At 43.6% G+C, this 13821-nt stretch overlaps 3 protein-coding genes across 3 annotated transcripts; 2 read left to right on the forward strand and 1 right to left on the reverse strand.

The window, feature by feature from the left end:
* The first annotated feature begins 240 nt into the window (after positions 1–240).
* On the forward strand, positions 241–4716 carry LOC115731590 (fumarylacetoacetase). The gene is made up of 14 exons (XM_030662248.2): positions 241–559; positions 1007–1085; positions 1283–1341; positions 1425–1549; positions 1643–1717; positions 2010–2085; positions 2266–2365; positions 2446–2505; positions 2706–2776; positions 2876–2938; positions 3063–3127; positions 3988–4084; positions 4224–4349; positions 4504–4716. Exons 1-14 carry the CDS (start codon positions 269–271, stop codon positions 4564–4566), a joined length of 1350 nt encoding a protein of 449 aa, XP_030518108.1. The 5' UTR covers positions 241–268; the 3' UTR covers positions 4567–4716.
* A 269-nt stretch (positions 4717–4985) lies between these two features.
* Positions 4986–5843, forward strand: LOC115731591 (BAG family molecular chaperone regulator 5, mitochondrial). Its single transcript, XM_030662249.2, has one exon. It carries the CDS (start codon positions 5049–5051, stop codon positions 5646–5648), a length of 600 nt encoding a protein of 199 aa, XP_030518109.2. The 5' UTR covers positions 4986–5048; the 3' UTR covers positions 5649–5843.
* A 4160-nt stretch (positions 5844–10003) lies between these two features.
* Positions 10004–11662, reverse strand: LOC115742931 (acyl-CoA--sterol O-acyltransferase 1-like). Its single transcript, XM_030677479.2, has 2 exons — positions 10859–11662; positions 10004–10513 (listed from the first exon to the last, which is right to left on the reverse strand). Exons 1-2 carry the CDS (start codon positions 11536–11538, stop codon positions 10111–10113), a joined length of 1083 nt encoding a protein of 360 aa, XP_030533339.1. The 5' UTR covers positions 11539–11662; the 3' UTR covers positions 10004–10110.
* Positions 11663–13821: the final 2159 nt, after the last annotated feature.

The raw sequence follows: 13821 nt of genomic DNA on the forward strand, positions 1-13821 counted from the left end.
ACTGAAGCTAATAGATAATGAATTTATCACGGATTACCACGTGAATATTAATTTGGAGATAAATATGACATGGGTGTATCGATTTGACATTTCTCGCAATACATATATTTTTTTTATTTGGAATCAATATGACTTGAGGTACGATGAAAATTCGTCCGTGTATTAATTTTATGAGACAGAGAAAAATTTTACAGGCTGATATTGTGATAAGACCTAGGATTGCTCGAAAAAAATAATTCACCAAACATAAAGACAGTGACTCCATTACATGCTATATCACTTCTCCTTCCCCCACTACTCACTCCCTCCAAGACTCTACCACACCGTCCGCCGGAGCTTCGGAAACAGCGCCTCAATGGCCCTAAAATCCTTCATCGACGTCGGCCCCGACTCTCACTTCCCGATCCAGAACCTGCCGTTCGGGGTCTTCAGGCCGGACAGCGGCTCGCCGGCTCGGCCGGGGGTCGCGATCGGGGACCACGTCCTGGACCTCTCCGCCGTCGCCTCCGCCGGCCTGTTCGGCGGCCCGATCCTCGCCGGGTCCGATTGCTTCCACCAGGTTTGGGTTTTCGCTGAGGTCGTTGCGTGCCTTCGTTTTGCTGGCCGCGAGAATCTTGCGCGGACTGAAGTGTCGGTTTTTACTGCGAGTTTCTTTGCGTTGCCTTCTGATTGCTTAGCAGGACTGTGGTCACTCCTTAGTGTGCTCTTTTTCTGTTTTAAGTTGATTTCTGTACGTTTTTGACTTGCTGAACAATCGGAAAATGCTCTGTTTTACCCGGTAGTGGTGTGGTCGACGTTTCGGATGATTTTCTGCTCATGAAGTGAATGTGAGCTTTGTCTCTTGTAATGTTCAATAATCAGTTTGTTAATTACATGAATTTTTCGATTCCTTTGTTTTCTGAAGGTTTAAATAAGAATTGTATGAATCTCTTTACTTTGTGTGAACTACATTTGAAAACCTGTAGTAGAAGTCGAATGATTGACCTTCGTCTGATTTTGTTGCCAGCCCAACCTTAACAAGTTTTTGGCACTGGGGCGGCCTGCGTGGAGGGAAGCTCGAACCACGCTGCAAAAGATGTTGTCATGTATGTCATCTACATTGGGTGAAGTGCGCTTTCTGTATGTGTTATCCCCATAAAGGCGTGAGCCTAAGGAAGGAATTTGTTTAATTTCCAGTAGATCTATGTGCCTATGGTGCTTCATGAAGGGAGCTCCTGGCATTCCTTGAGGCATATTTGTTTGTTTCATACCAAATGATGAAATTTTTTTAAATTGTACTCAGCGACTGAACCTGTGCTGCGTGACAACGCTGAGTTGAAGAAAAAATCACTTTTTCCCATGGTGAGACATGTTTTCAGTTAGAAATAATTTTCATATCGATAGATTACATTGTCTCTAACTAAAGTTTATATTTGAATTTTCAGGACAAGGTGGAGATGGTTCTTCCTATTGCAATTGGTGACTACACGGACTTCTTTTCATCGATGCATCATGCAAAGAACTGCGGGACCATGTTTCGCGGGCCACAGGATCCAATTCCTCAGAATTGGTATGTTCATTTAATTGGAAAGGTTTTTTCTTTTCATTCCCAATTCAGCCTCAGAATAGTAGCAAAACAATGCTTGTATTTGCCCTTTTTCAGGTTCCATCTTCCCATTGCTTATCATGGACGGGCGTCATCTATTGTTATCTCCGGAACAAACATCATTCGACCAAGGTACTTAATGTTATAGTTCTCTCTGCCTATTCACAGGAGAAAAGAAAGAACAAAGGTTTGGTGTATGTCGAATTCACACATCTGGGCCATCAAATAAACCATCCTTATTTGAGTATAATTCCACATGCAAGGACTCTCTCCTAGATAATTGGGGTCTGCTGGTTCTTCACGTATTGTCTTCTATGGAAGAACCTATTGGATTGTCGGTTTGATTGCTCAGTTGCATTGTTGGACCTCCCATTGTTTATGGATATACTCACCGCATCTTAATAGTTTTTCCTCTCCATCACAGAGGTCAAGGTTACCCGAGTGGCAACTCTCCACCTTATTTTGGACCTTCCTTGAAGCTAGACTTTGAGCTAGAAATGGTAAGTTTCATGCTCTGAATGTTAGAATTGTCTTTTCTCGCCAATGGTTATATAAATTGAAGAAATAAATTTAATTGCTTATGGCTTGCATTTATCCAATTAGCTGATTTACTGTTTACTCAAGTATTTCAACACATAACTGCACCTCTTATCCTCTGTCTGCATTGTTTTCGATGGTAGGCTGCTGTTGTTGGTCCTGGAAATGAATTGGGGAAGCCTATTGACGTTAACAATGCTGCCGATCATATATTTGGACTTGTGTTAATGAATGATTGGAGTGGTGTGTGCAGCTTCTTCATGTTTTTATGTATTTCCAGTAATTGTATTCGTGTTTTACATGGAAGACGTTTGGTTTTGCAGCTAGAGACATTCAAGCTTGGGAATATGTGCCTCTTGGGCCTTTCCTTGGAAAAAGTTTCGGTAAATGATGCTATTATTTTTGGATATTTACATGTGATTATATAAAAAGTAGTAATGCCTAAGCTGCACTTTACACTCCTAAAAACCGTAGTCGTGTCAAAATTTGACCGTAAGCAATGAAGGTCATTTTATATGTATGGAGAAGGCATCAAGTGTGGATATTACACCTAGTCTTGGGTTTCTGTTGTGAATGTTTCTAGGTACCACAGTATCCCCTTGGATTGTGACCCTAGAAGCTCTGGAAGCTTTTGCATGCAAGGCACCGGAACAGGTAAAAAAATTCAATATCACTTCAGCAAGTTCTCGATAATAGTGCCAAATTTTGCTGGTCTCAGGCAGTGTGCTGCATTACATCCTTTGTGATTTTCAGGAGCCGAAGCCATTACCGTATCTAGCAGAAAAAGTGTCCAAGAATTATGACATATCTTTGGAGGTGATATACCCTAACACCATTCCTATCTGCCAGTAATAACTTGTCTTAATTGTTCTACATCTTCCAAACTGTCCGGTATTAAATTATTCCTGTGTGCAATGGAAACTTTTACTACTGCTAACAGGTTCAGATCAAACCTGCTGGACAGAAAGATTCCTGTATTGTCACGAAGAGTAATTTCAAGAACTTGTAAGTCATCTCAAGTTTCAGCTGGCGAAAAATAATGCTCTGAGAATTTTCAGACACTGCTTAATAGGATGACTAAGGTCTTAGCAGCTACCCCTAAGCATGTTTATCATATCATTCCATGTATATCAGCTGCGATGCCACTGGTTCAGTGAAAAGCGGTGCTATCACCTCAACATGATAAATCTTATGCTGTTAAAATTGTCGACTGACAAATTGGGCAGTCTCAAAATATTTGATGTGCATGCCTTATTTCTTTTATGCATGTTATCTGTAGAATTATATAGCCAGACACTCTTTCCTTTATTTCCTTGCACTTCTCTTCAGACACCCTTTCTAAACTTTACTTTTCCTTCTTCCTCAAGACAAATGTACTTGCCTTCTTATAGACTCTTAACACTCTTGTATATCGATGGGGCGCATTGACTTAATTGCTCAATTTTGAGCTGAATGAGTGAGTGCGGAATTCGTTGCTCAGATAAGTGACACTCTAACGAATCTAGTAAGCTAGGCATCCCTGATCCCAAACTGTCATTCTACTTCGGCGTGGGTTTTGAAATTTGTACACGAGGACCCGTTTCAGTCAACGCCCACCTGCCAACATTATGATTAAATGTCATATTGTACCATGACGGGATTTCTACAGATTAGTACCACATGAAGAAAGTATCCCAAGTTCTATGTGCAATTTGTGGTGCTATGTGTTTGTGTGAGCTCATCTATTTTGAATTATGTACCAGGTGCTTAAAAAATTGCAACATTGAACTTTTCATGTTTCCGATGGCAGTTATAGTGCTGTCCATGAATTTACTCTGTGTATCTCTATCTGCCACCATAATCCACGATTTCCTTATGTTATGCAGATATTGGACGGTGACACAACAACTCGCACACCATACAATCAATGGCTGCAACTTAAGGCCAGGTGATCTCCTTGGGACAGGAACAATTAGCGGACCGGTATTGTCTTGTTTATCTATGTCTTTCTAGAACTTCTGTTTAGTATCAAACCTATTGCTTTCAGTCTCATTCTCTCGAATTGTACATACCAGGAATTTGTTTTAACTAATTCTATCTTTTGGTTTGTAAATTTGTATAGGAACCAGAATCTCGTGGATGCTTGCTGGAGTTGACTTGGAATGGACAGAATTCACTCTCACTAAAAGGGACTTCGCGCAAATTTCTTGAAGATGGAGATGAAGTAACCATTACTGGCCTTTGCAAAGTAAGCTTGTCAGCTTCTTTTTTCCTTCAATTTTGAATTTTGAAGATCATATTGCCTTTTTTTGGCTCGAAACTGCTGCTGAAATTTAAGATGACATGTCAATGGTCTTGCTGCCGGATATTCTCTGAACGTTCTAATTTCTGATCCTGTGCAGGGAGATGGATACACCGTCGGATTTGGGGCATGCTCTGGAAAGGTTGTTCCGGCACCTCAGTGAGTTCATCGGCTGCGGTCGAGGGCATTGTTGTTCTCATTAGTACTAGAGTGAGAGTCCCTTAAGGAGTCGCTGAACTGTCCAGTTGCAACCTATTTGTGGAACTCCAATAATGTACACTTTGGTTGATAAAAAAAATGCTCTCTCTCTCTCTCTCTCTCTCTCTTGCATTGGATAATCATACTATGGACTGAAGCTTGAGTTTCCATCAATTGGCTTGGAGCTAAATCGTAAAACAGTGAAGTCTCTAACAGTAGGATTTGGTATGTACTAGACAAATTTGTGGGTAGAGAAAAAAGTAGATGGGCCCACACGAGCAGAAAAGCGTGGCCCACTAGCCCAAAAGCAGGACAAAAATGGTCCGTTGCCAACGGGACGGTGCTCTCAAAACTTCTTCCTATTATGCGCCAAAAAGCATTCAAGAAAGCAACTTCTGTCCTTCACTTTCCCCCCCCTCTCTCTCTCTTGATCTCTCCGTCTCTGCCATGAAATCAGCTCGGAAGCTCAGCTTCTCCTCCTCCTCCCCCACCACCACCGTCACGGTCACCTCCCCAGATGACCCGTTTGTCCCTCCTCCACCACCCAACATCAAGCTCCACCTCCAACCCAACCAAGCCCAATCCCAGGCCGCCACCAAGATCCAATCTGTCTACCGCGCCCACCTGATCCGCACCCTCTACAAGATCATCTCCTCCGTCGACTCCGCCGCGGACCGCCTCCAGAGTCGGATCCAGCGGCAGGACACCGTTGATGCTCTCCGGGGCAGCCCCCTCGAGAGGGCGAGGATTGAGGAGGAGTTGATGAGGCTGCTGCTGAGGCTGGACTCCGTGCCCGGCGGTATCGATGCTGCGGTGCGGGAGGGGAGGAAGAAGGTAAGCCGCCGGATCGTAGGGTTGCAGGAGATCGTCGACGGGGTGTGCTGCAGCGGAGGAGAGACGGCAGAGGGAGGCGAAGACAGTTGGGGGGGGTGGTGTGAGAGGACGGAGGAGGAGGTGTGTAGGGAGAGAGGAGGGGAGGAGTTGGAGAGGTACTGTGCCAACTACTTGGGGTTTCGTTGCTTGGAGAGATTTCTTCACGAGCCTTAAAAGAGTTTCACATTCAAACGCTCTTTGGTTCTTCCTCTCAGAACATCACTTTTTTCTGTTCGTTTCCTTTTCATGGCTTGTGGCAATAGATCTATACACTCGTGTTCTTATCCGTTCTTAGATCTTGTAGAATTTTCTCTTTTGTCTTCAAGCTTGTAAACTATTCAATCTATGCATTTAAGAAATTAGAACTATGGTTGTGGGGGTAACTAGCATTAGTAATGGGTTGGATTCACAAGAAAAGTGCATAGTGAAACCGGCATTTTTGACAGATTTTGATTACCCGATGTCTGATGAATGATTTGAGTCCATTACGTTTTGAGAATTATGTGCTAGCCATTATGAAGTTCGTACGTAGCTTAAGGGATATATTCAATTTGAGTCGAGTTGATATAGCGCAACGTCCGAGCTCGGCTTGGCTCGACTCGCGTACTCAATGAGTGCCATCGAGTATTGAAACCTTCGAACTAGATAAAAGGAGGGCGTGCGACTAAATAAAACAAGGGCCACATCAAAGAGTGGGTCGATTTTTACTAGGTAAAGAGCAGCGTCATTCGATGCTTTGAATCACCTCATTAATTGTTGAATTTGAGGAGCTATTCGACCATCGTGTAGAATCGTACGAGCTTTTGTCAATTCTTATGCACGAATATTTACTTTTGCTCCATTTTGGGCTCTTATGTTAGCTATTCATTGTATCATGAAGGACCCAGCTTTTGAGAAACAGCTAATAGCCAAACCAGTTTCACCACCTAGCCGAAGTAATTATCAAGTGTCATCATGTATGGACTATGGATGATTGTAGGCCTGCTTGTTTGTCATTAATTAAAAGCAATTTTCTAATTTTCCCATCACAACTTATGATATTATCTCGATTTAAAAAAAATGTGCGATTTAGAAGTAAGTGGGTTTCTAAAATAAAGTGTAAACCGGGTGACAGATTTTGAAGATTAAAAGCGAGACTAGTGGTGAAATGCTATAATAAACAATGCGGATTAGACTATGGCGAAACCTTGAGCCCAACTGTGAAGGTCGGAACTTTAAAGATTAGCCACATCTATTGCAAACTGTTATGATTGGAAGTTTCATCAACTAGATGACCCATTGCATTTTTGCACGAAGACCTAAAAAATTATATATGGAGCAACCACTAGGATAATGATATCATGTATCTGACAATGGAGAAAGCAAATTCACGGGTAAGGACACATTGACATATAAATTATCCAATTATTGAGATTTGTCCTTTTATGTTTTTTTTTCCTCTGTCCTTTTTTGTTCTATCCTATCCTCCTTTCTCTTCTTCCTTTGTCTTTTCTTCTTCACTATCTCGAGCAAGCCACCATCGTTGAAGGTCCAAGCATGTTGTCGCTAAGGGGCTGCATGATAACACTTCTTTTTTTTTTATTTCTCTGCCAGAAGTCAATCTGGCAGGGAAATCCGTTTAGTAAAAACTCTGCCGAAGTAGAAATCCGTTTGGTAAAAAAATTGACTTACGGTAGGATTTTTAACTTCCGGCAAGATTTTTAACTTCCGGCAAGATTTTTGGCCAACTTTGAGAAGCAATTTTTTTTTACTTCTCCACCTTAGAATTACTTCTTTGATCAAGCCGACCACCGCCAGCCGCCTATCGCCGACCACCGCCGGCCGCCGGCCGCTGCCGCCCGCCCGCCGGCCGCCGGTCGCGGCCGCGGCCGCGGTCGCCGCCGCCGCCGCCCGCCCGCCGCCGCCGCCGCCGCCGCCGCCCGCCGCCCGCCGCCGCCGCCGCCCGCCGGTCGCCGCCGGCGGCGCGCCGGTCGAAGTAAAAATTTGTTTCGGTTATCAAACGCATTTCTTTGTCAGAAATCAACTTATGAAGTAGAAATAGAAAAAACTACTTTTGCTAAAAAGCAGAAGCTGAAAAATTCACTTCTTGCTGGAATAACTTCCGGAAGAGAGAAGTGTTACCATGCGCGCCCTAAGCTGTCGTCTTCCATCATACTAGGGGCGCATTTGGTTAAGTACTCTGAAAGCCCCTTGAAGGTCCAAAACCCCATGCGGAAAATTTAGGGCGTTTGACAACCATTCCGAAAGGGCTTTGGGGTGAAAGTTAGTCTTGGGAAGGGTGAAAGCACAATGGTTGTAGAGACCAGTATTGAACTTTCAATATTTTCGGAATGTTGAGGCCTCATTAATAAAAAATATTGAGTTGCCTATTTTGCCTTCAAAATCTTATTAAAAATTCAATTTTACCCCTCTTAAAAAGTGAAATTCTAGATCACTGTTTATCTTCCTTCTTGAGCTAGGGTGGTCGGCGAGGGTGGATTTGGGCAGCGAAGGGTTGGTGAGGTTGGTGAAGGGCCGCTTGGAGTTGGGCGACCTTCGTCTAGGACAGCCTGGGTTGCGCAACCCGGGTGACCTTCGTCGGAGACGAAGGATTTTGATATTTTTTTAATAGAAAATAACATAATCCCAGCCAAAGCCCTTTGCAAATCATTTTTTTTTTTTGCCAAACACTAATTATCCCAAAATTATATTTCAAAGGAGTTTTTACCAAACGCCATTTCCATTTCTTCAAAGCTCATTTCAATGTCGAACCAAACGCACCCTAAGAGTCTTTGATGTTGCCCCTCAAGCCACCATATATATACACACACACATACATAAGGATCAATTTTGCTACCTCTGATGCAGAGGTCCCAACCTCTGTTTAGAGTTTGCCTAAGGCGCGTGAGTGACATCCTTGATTTAACTCACTTGATGTATTATTCCTTTTGGTTTTGTCGAATGACATATAAGTAGGAACTATTCTAGGAAGCTAAAAGCCTGGGCTCAAGGATGGTCCCTTTGCCGTGCTAACAATCTATTAGGAGTCTCCTTTCGTTCAATTCCTCTCAATAGACTCCTAATAGACCATAGACTATAGCTTCCTAGGATAGTTCTTGTCCCCTTGCCGTGCTAAAAGTCTATTAGGAGTCTCCTCGTTCAATTCCTCTCACCTGGAAATTAGTCCTTGTCCTAGCCGAATCGGGTTCTTACAGTGCGACAACATATCTGTAACAGCGCGACCATCGTTGAGCCCATGCCGGAGGTCGTGGCCCCCACCTCACATGGCTTGCGAGCAACTGGGAGACAGGACTAGCGAGTGATGCGGTGGAGAGGACAGGGGCTGAACGACGCAGCTGTGGCCGTTTCGGTGGCTGCTGCGCTTGTCTCTGCAGATGGGATAACGGCGATAAATGGTGATGGTGGCGGAGCGCGACGGAGTTGGCTGAGAGAGAGAGAGAGAGAGAGAGAGAGAGAATCTGGGGGTTGAAGTGGCCAAATGGACCTGTGGGCTCGGAACCGGTCCGTTGACCAGCCCGAAACCGGCCCATTGATCGGGCCCACGGTTCCAACCCAAAACCAGAACCGGCCCTCAAGGGCCGGTTCCGGGTCGGTTCCAACCCGTTTTTTTTATTAAAAAAAAAAAGGGAGGAGGCCGGATGAAAAGAGTAATTGGGTCTTGGAATCGGCGGTTCCGAACCGGAACCGGAACCGGCCTGGAACTGGCCACGTCTAGTTGAAGGTTCTCTACTTAGTGGGCGTGTATTTTCGGAGAACGTGTGGGTATTTTGGTAAAGGATAGCGTTTTTGCAAGATGCGGACTGATCTAAGTGCTAGGGAGTTGAATTTTCTCTTTCATCCTAACCTAAGAAATTAATTGGAAAAGGACGTTTCGAAAATTTAGCTTTCCTAAGAGGCTTTAGGCAAGTCCCTCCGGAAAAGGGTGGGTGTTTGGCAATCTTTTTCGAGAGACATTGGATCAAATGTCAATCTCGAACATGAAAACTCAATGCTAGTGGGGGCTTTCAGCATTCTGAAAACACTAAAGGCCTCATAAATGAAAATTAGTCAATTACGTATTTTGCCCTTAAAAATTTACTGAAAATCCATTTTTATCCATCCTCTGAAAGTAGAACCCTAATTATTGTTCATCTTAGTCGCGTACTGCTCATCTTCTTCGAGAGGCTGGTGAAGGATGGCAAGGGCCCGTGAAGGCTACCTAGATTGCATGACCTCAAGCCTTATCGCCTGGGGTCGTGCGACTCAGGCGGTGTCGCCGGGGGTCGCGTGACCCCGGACGGCCTTGGTTGACGGCCACCAGCACTAGATTTGGCTCGTCGGTGGCTAGAGTTCTTCGGCGGCCGGCAAGGGTTTTCATTTCCCCTTTTTTTTTTACAATAAAAGAAAGAAATAAAAAAAAATAAATAGCGAAAAGAAATATGCAGCCAAAAGCCCCTTGCAAATCCTTTTTTGTCGAACATTACTTAGCCCAAAGTTGCATTTCGAAGTATTTGTTATGAAACGCCATTTGTATTTACCCAAAGCCATTTAGGTTAAAGATATTTGCATTTGCTCAAAATTCATTTTCAAAGCTAAACCAAATGCACCCTAACACCAAATATCTATCAAATGCACGTCGAGTCTTCAACCAATAAAATCACCTACTAGCTTTCACAATGGAGCTAAATCTCACAACGCTCCAAGTCTCCTTCACAAAGTCCACGACCGCCATGGCCTCTCGACGCGCCTTGTCCTCCGCGTCGCACCACAAAAGGGCCGGCAGGAACAACCACAGCGCCGTCGCGAGGATGAAGCCGACCGCCATCGGTCCTGACGCCCCCCTCGGGAGACGGAACTTGCCGGCAAGCGCTTTCTTGGCTGCGATCTCGGCGCCCACGCAGAGGCCGTGCAAGAGGAAGAAGGAGGTGACCACCCACCTCGGCTTCTTACGTCCGATGTAGTAGAAAATCAGCTCATGCATGAGCGCCGAGACGAGGAAGCACGCAAATGATGCCGGCAGCGGGGCCCACTTCCTCCCGATCACGCGGCTGGAAATGGATCTGGTGTGAGCCGAGGAAGAGAGCGATGCATCAGATATTGAAATCATAGTATGTCGAGCATTTTTTTTTTTTTTCCGAAATATGTCTTGAATTTATTGAACTTCTTTTATAGTTCGTTAGGTTGTACACAACTTCATTACATGTATGAAAACATACACAACATAGATATAGACATAAATGTTTCATCAAAACCGGTCAATGAGCGTCAACCCATTCAATGTTCATAGAGATAAACAATGAAAGCTAATTGATCCATGTCAAAATGATCCAAAGTACAATTTTAGTACAATGATTAATGATGCATCTGTTAGTATCTTAAAAAATTAAAGAAAAACAGAGTCTCACCTAACGGGAAAATAGACAGCAGGGCGGAGTATATCCGTGACCATGAGGTTCCATCTCCTCCCCCAAAAGTCCTGCAGTGAGGTCGAGATGTATGGCTCTTCGAATTGCGGCTCGAGCGTGATGCCGGTAAGTGCTCGGATCATGGCTCCGACCACGGCCAGGGACACCTCCAACCCGACGTACACGTGCACCAAATACATCAAATTGACGATCAACGGATGAACTCGATCCTTCCTCTCGTAGGCGGGCAAAAAGGCAACTATTACCAAGCACTTGATGGCATAATTCGTCGGCGATTTGAGGCCTCTCTTGTTGATCTCCGAACAAGGGCGTTCTTCGTTTTTGGTGCTCTCGATTGGTTTGTGAATCTTGATGGGAAGGCAAGCGATGGGAATGAAGTACGCCAAAGACCAAGACTGGCTCGATGACAGCGGGCCTTTGTCGTAGGCGAAGAGGATGAGCTTGAAGTTGCAAAGCCAGGCGATGAAGAACGAAGTGAGGCCGCCGAGGGAGATGGTGGTGAGGTTGAGCGGGAGGATGAAGAAGAGGACAATGACCGGCGAGATGGCCAAGAGCCTCTTAGTGCCGCTAGGGACGAATTTAGAGACGGTGTGGCAATAGGTGAGCGAAGTCACCACCAAGGTCCATACCATCATGAAGTTGCTGATCTCGCCCTCCATGTTTGGTCACTAGAGGCAAGCAACGGAGGCTGTGAAGCTTGTATAATTAGATGTAGCTCTCTCTAGCATAAGATATTGGTCTTAAATTCGCATTGAAAGCAGTTGTTGGGAGGGAAGGCATGGGGCTTGCTTTGAAGACAATGGCATGCCAGCCATGACCCTTTCCTAGTCAATGTCGGTGCTAATGAGGAGGAAACGACTGTGGAGCTGCAAGATTGACCGTTTGTTTTTGCTAATGTCGTGCGTGGGGAAAGGGAGTCATCAACTTCGAATAGTTGCCCTTTTTGAACTCAGTCGATTGCATAATGCTAAGTATTATTAGACTTGGCAAAGATTATGTTTCTTTGTTATAATAAACGGGTGCAATTGAATCTAATTGGTTTATGAATAGCCCCTTGTAGATTAAAAGTGTCAAACCTCTTCACATAACGGACGGGTTAATTGCCGGAAAAAAAGTTCTAAACCTATTGCAATGATACTAATTTAGTCTTATACCTTTTGATTTTGTGCCAAATTCAACCATTCCAACCAATTTTGATCGAAAATTGCTGACGTAGCGTGTCATGCGCCGACATGTCAATTATTAATAATATTTTAATATATATATATTTTATAGAGGTGAGCCTCGCCGCCCCGGGCGAGGTTAACCTCACCGTTGTTGGGTGAGGTTGGCCTCGCCGGTGGATGGGTGAGGCCCAATCTCGTCGTGGAGAGACTCGACCTCGTCATCGCCGGTGGTTGGAGAGGCCAACCTCGCCGTCACTAGTGGCCGACAAGGTTCGACAACCGGCGGGAGGAGAAAGGAAGGAAAATAAGAGAGAAGGAAAAGAAAATAGAAAAAAGAAAAAAAATTGACAATATTAGAATATTATTGAAAATTGCCACGTCAAGACCGGTCGTGATACGTCGGCGATTTCCCGCCAAAATTGGTCGAAGAATTGAATTGGCACGGATGCAAAAGGTTTAAGATTGAATTGATAAAAAAAAATATTTACGACTAGATTGACATAATTACAATAAATTTAAGACTGTTTCAAAAATTATCCCCGTTATAGACCTATCGACTCTGTTTATTGTTTATAATGAAGTGGTCTGGTGTTTGATCCAAGAACAAAAGCGGGATCGGGGGGCTCCACTCAAATTTGGCCACGCACTAAGACCGCATGCATATTTCCAAGTCATCCTAAGGGAAAAAGTCATTGAGGCACATATGTTTCAGAAGAATTGCTCACAACGCACCACTAATTCTCGGAGAAAATTGGCATGAGGTCGGAATGATACACGGGGAACATAAGCCAGATTGAAATACTCCAACACTCCACCTTTGTCATACGTTCCATACATCCCCAGCCCACCTAAACAGTTTGAAATCATCCCATTCTTGACCACCGCAGTTTTTCCTCCTGCTAATTCTTATTTAGGCAGCTCATACCTTCCATATGAAAGGCTTGCTCCGGGAATGTTTGGATAACTTACAATACACGGGTCTACGAAGAAGAGTCCAATAACGAGAATCGTGCACGAAATTTATTAAATTGAATAAAGCTGAGCTTAGGTAGAGATATTTATCCTAAACTTTTTCTGGTGATATCATAAACCCCAAACTTATATTCATGTGACACATTTACCTCAAATTATTCTTTTGTAAAACCAAAAACCCCAAATTTGTAGACATGTGATACATTTATCCCAAATTTGGCAAATTGCATCGTGTCAGTCACCCGCCTCGAGTCATTAAACGAATAATGTTTCCTTTTTCATTAGCTCATTCAGATATTTAGGATCCTTGTCATGTGGTTTCGAATTTGGATTTTAGATACTTTGTTACTTTTGTTGATGGCTATTCCAAAGTCACTTGGCTATGTTTAATAAAAAGTTGTTCATAATTGTTTTCTATAATTTGTGCATTTATTTCTAAAATTCATACTCGGTTCGGTGTGCGGTTAAAGTCTAGTGTTTCGATAACGCTAAGGAGTACTTTTATGCACTTTTTCCTCACTTATTTACTTAACATGCTATGATCCATGAAACTTTATGTTCTGATACACCATTACAAAAGGGTGTAGTTTAAAGGAAGAATAGGAATTAATTGGAAGTCACAAGGTCCATGTTGTTTGAGATGATGTTTCCCAAAACCTTTTGTTCTGATGCTGTCCTGACTACATGTTATCTCGTTAATTCCATGTCTTCTTCTGTTTTACGAGGTGATATTTCATTTTTTTATTTTGTTTCCAATTCAGTCTTTGTTTGTATTACAACATTGTATCTTTGGTTGTTTGTTTT

Source organism: Rhodamnia argentea, chromosome 9, assembly GCF_020921035.1.
Source record: "Rhodamnia argentea isolate NSW1041297 chromosome 9, ASM2092103v1, whole genome shotgun sequence".
In the NCBI taxonomy this organism is placed as follows: Eukaryota; Viridiplantae; Streptophyta; class Magnoliopsida; order Myrtales; family Myrtaceae; genus Rhodamnia; species Rhodamnia argentea.

Excerpts from the sequence above, each read along its gene's own strand:
- LOC115731590 (XM_030662248.2), top strand. The coding sequence starts at position 269 with ATGCTATATCACTTCTCCTTCCCCCACTACTCACTCCCTCCAAGACTC. Across the intron at positions 1,086-1,282 it reads GCTGCAAAAGATGTTGTCAT|CGACTGAACCTGTGCTGCGT; the intron begins GTATGTCATCTA and ends AATTGTACTCAG. Across the intron at positions 1,718-2,009 it reads ACAAACATCATTCGACCAAG|AGGTCAAGGTTACCCGAGTG; the intron begins GTACTTAATGTT and ends TCTCCATCACAG.
- LOC115731591 (XM_030662249.2), top strand. The coding sequence starts at position 5,049 with ATGAAATCAGCTCGGAAGCTCAGCTTCTCCTCCTCCTCCCCCACCACC.
- LOC115742931 (XM_030677479.2), bottom strand. The coding sequence starts at position 11,538 with ATGGAGGGCGAGATCAGCAACTTCATGATGGTATGGACCTTGGTGGTG. Across the intron at positions 10,514-10,858 it reads GCTGTCTATTTTCCCGTTAG|ATCCATTTCCAGCCGCGTGA; the intron begins GTGAGACTCTGT and ends GGCTCACACCAG.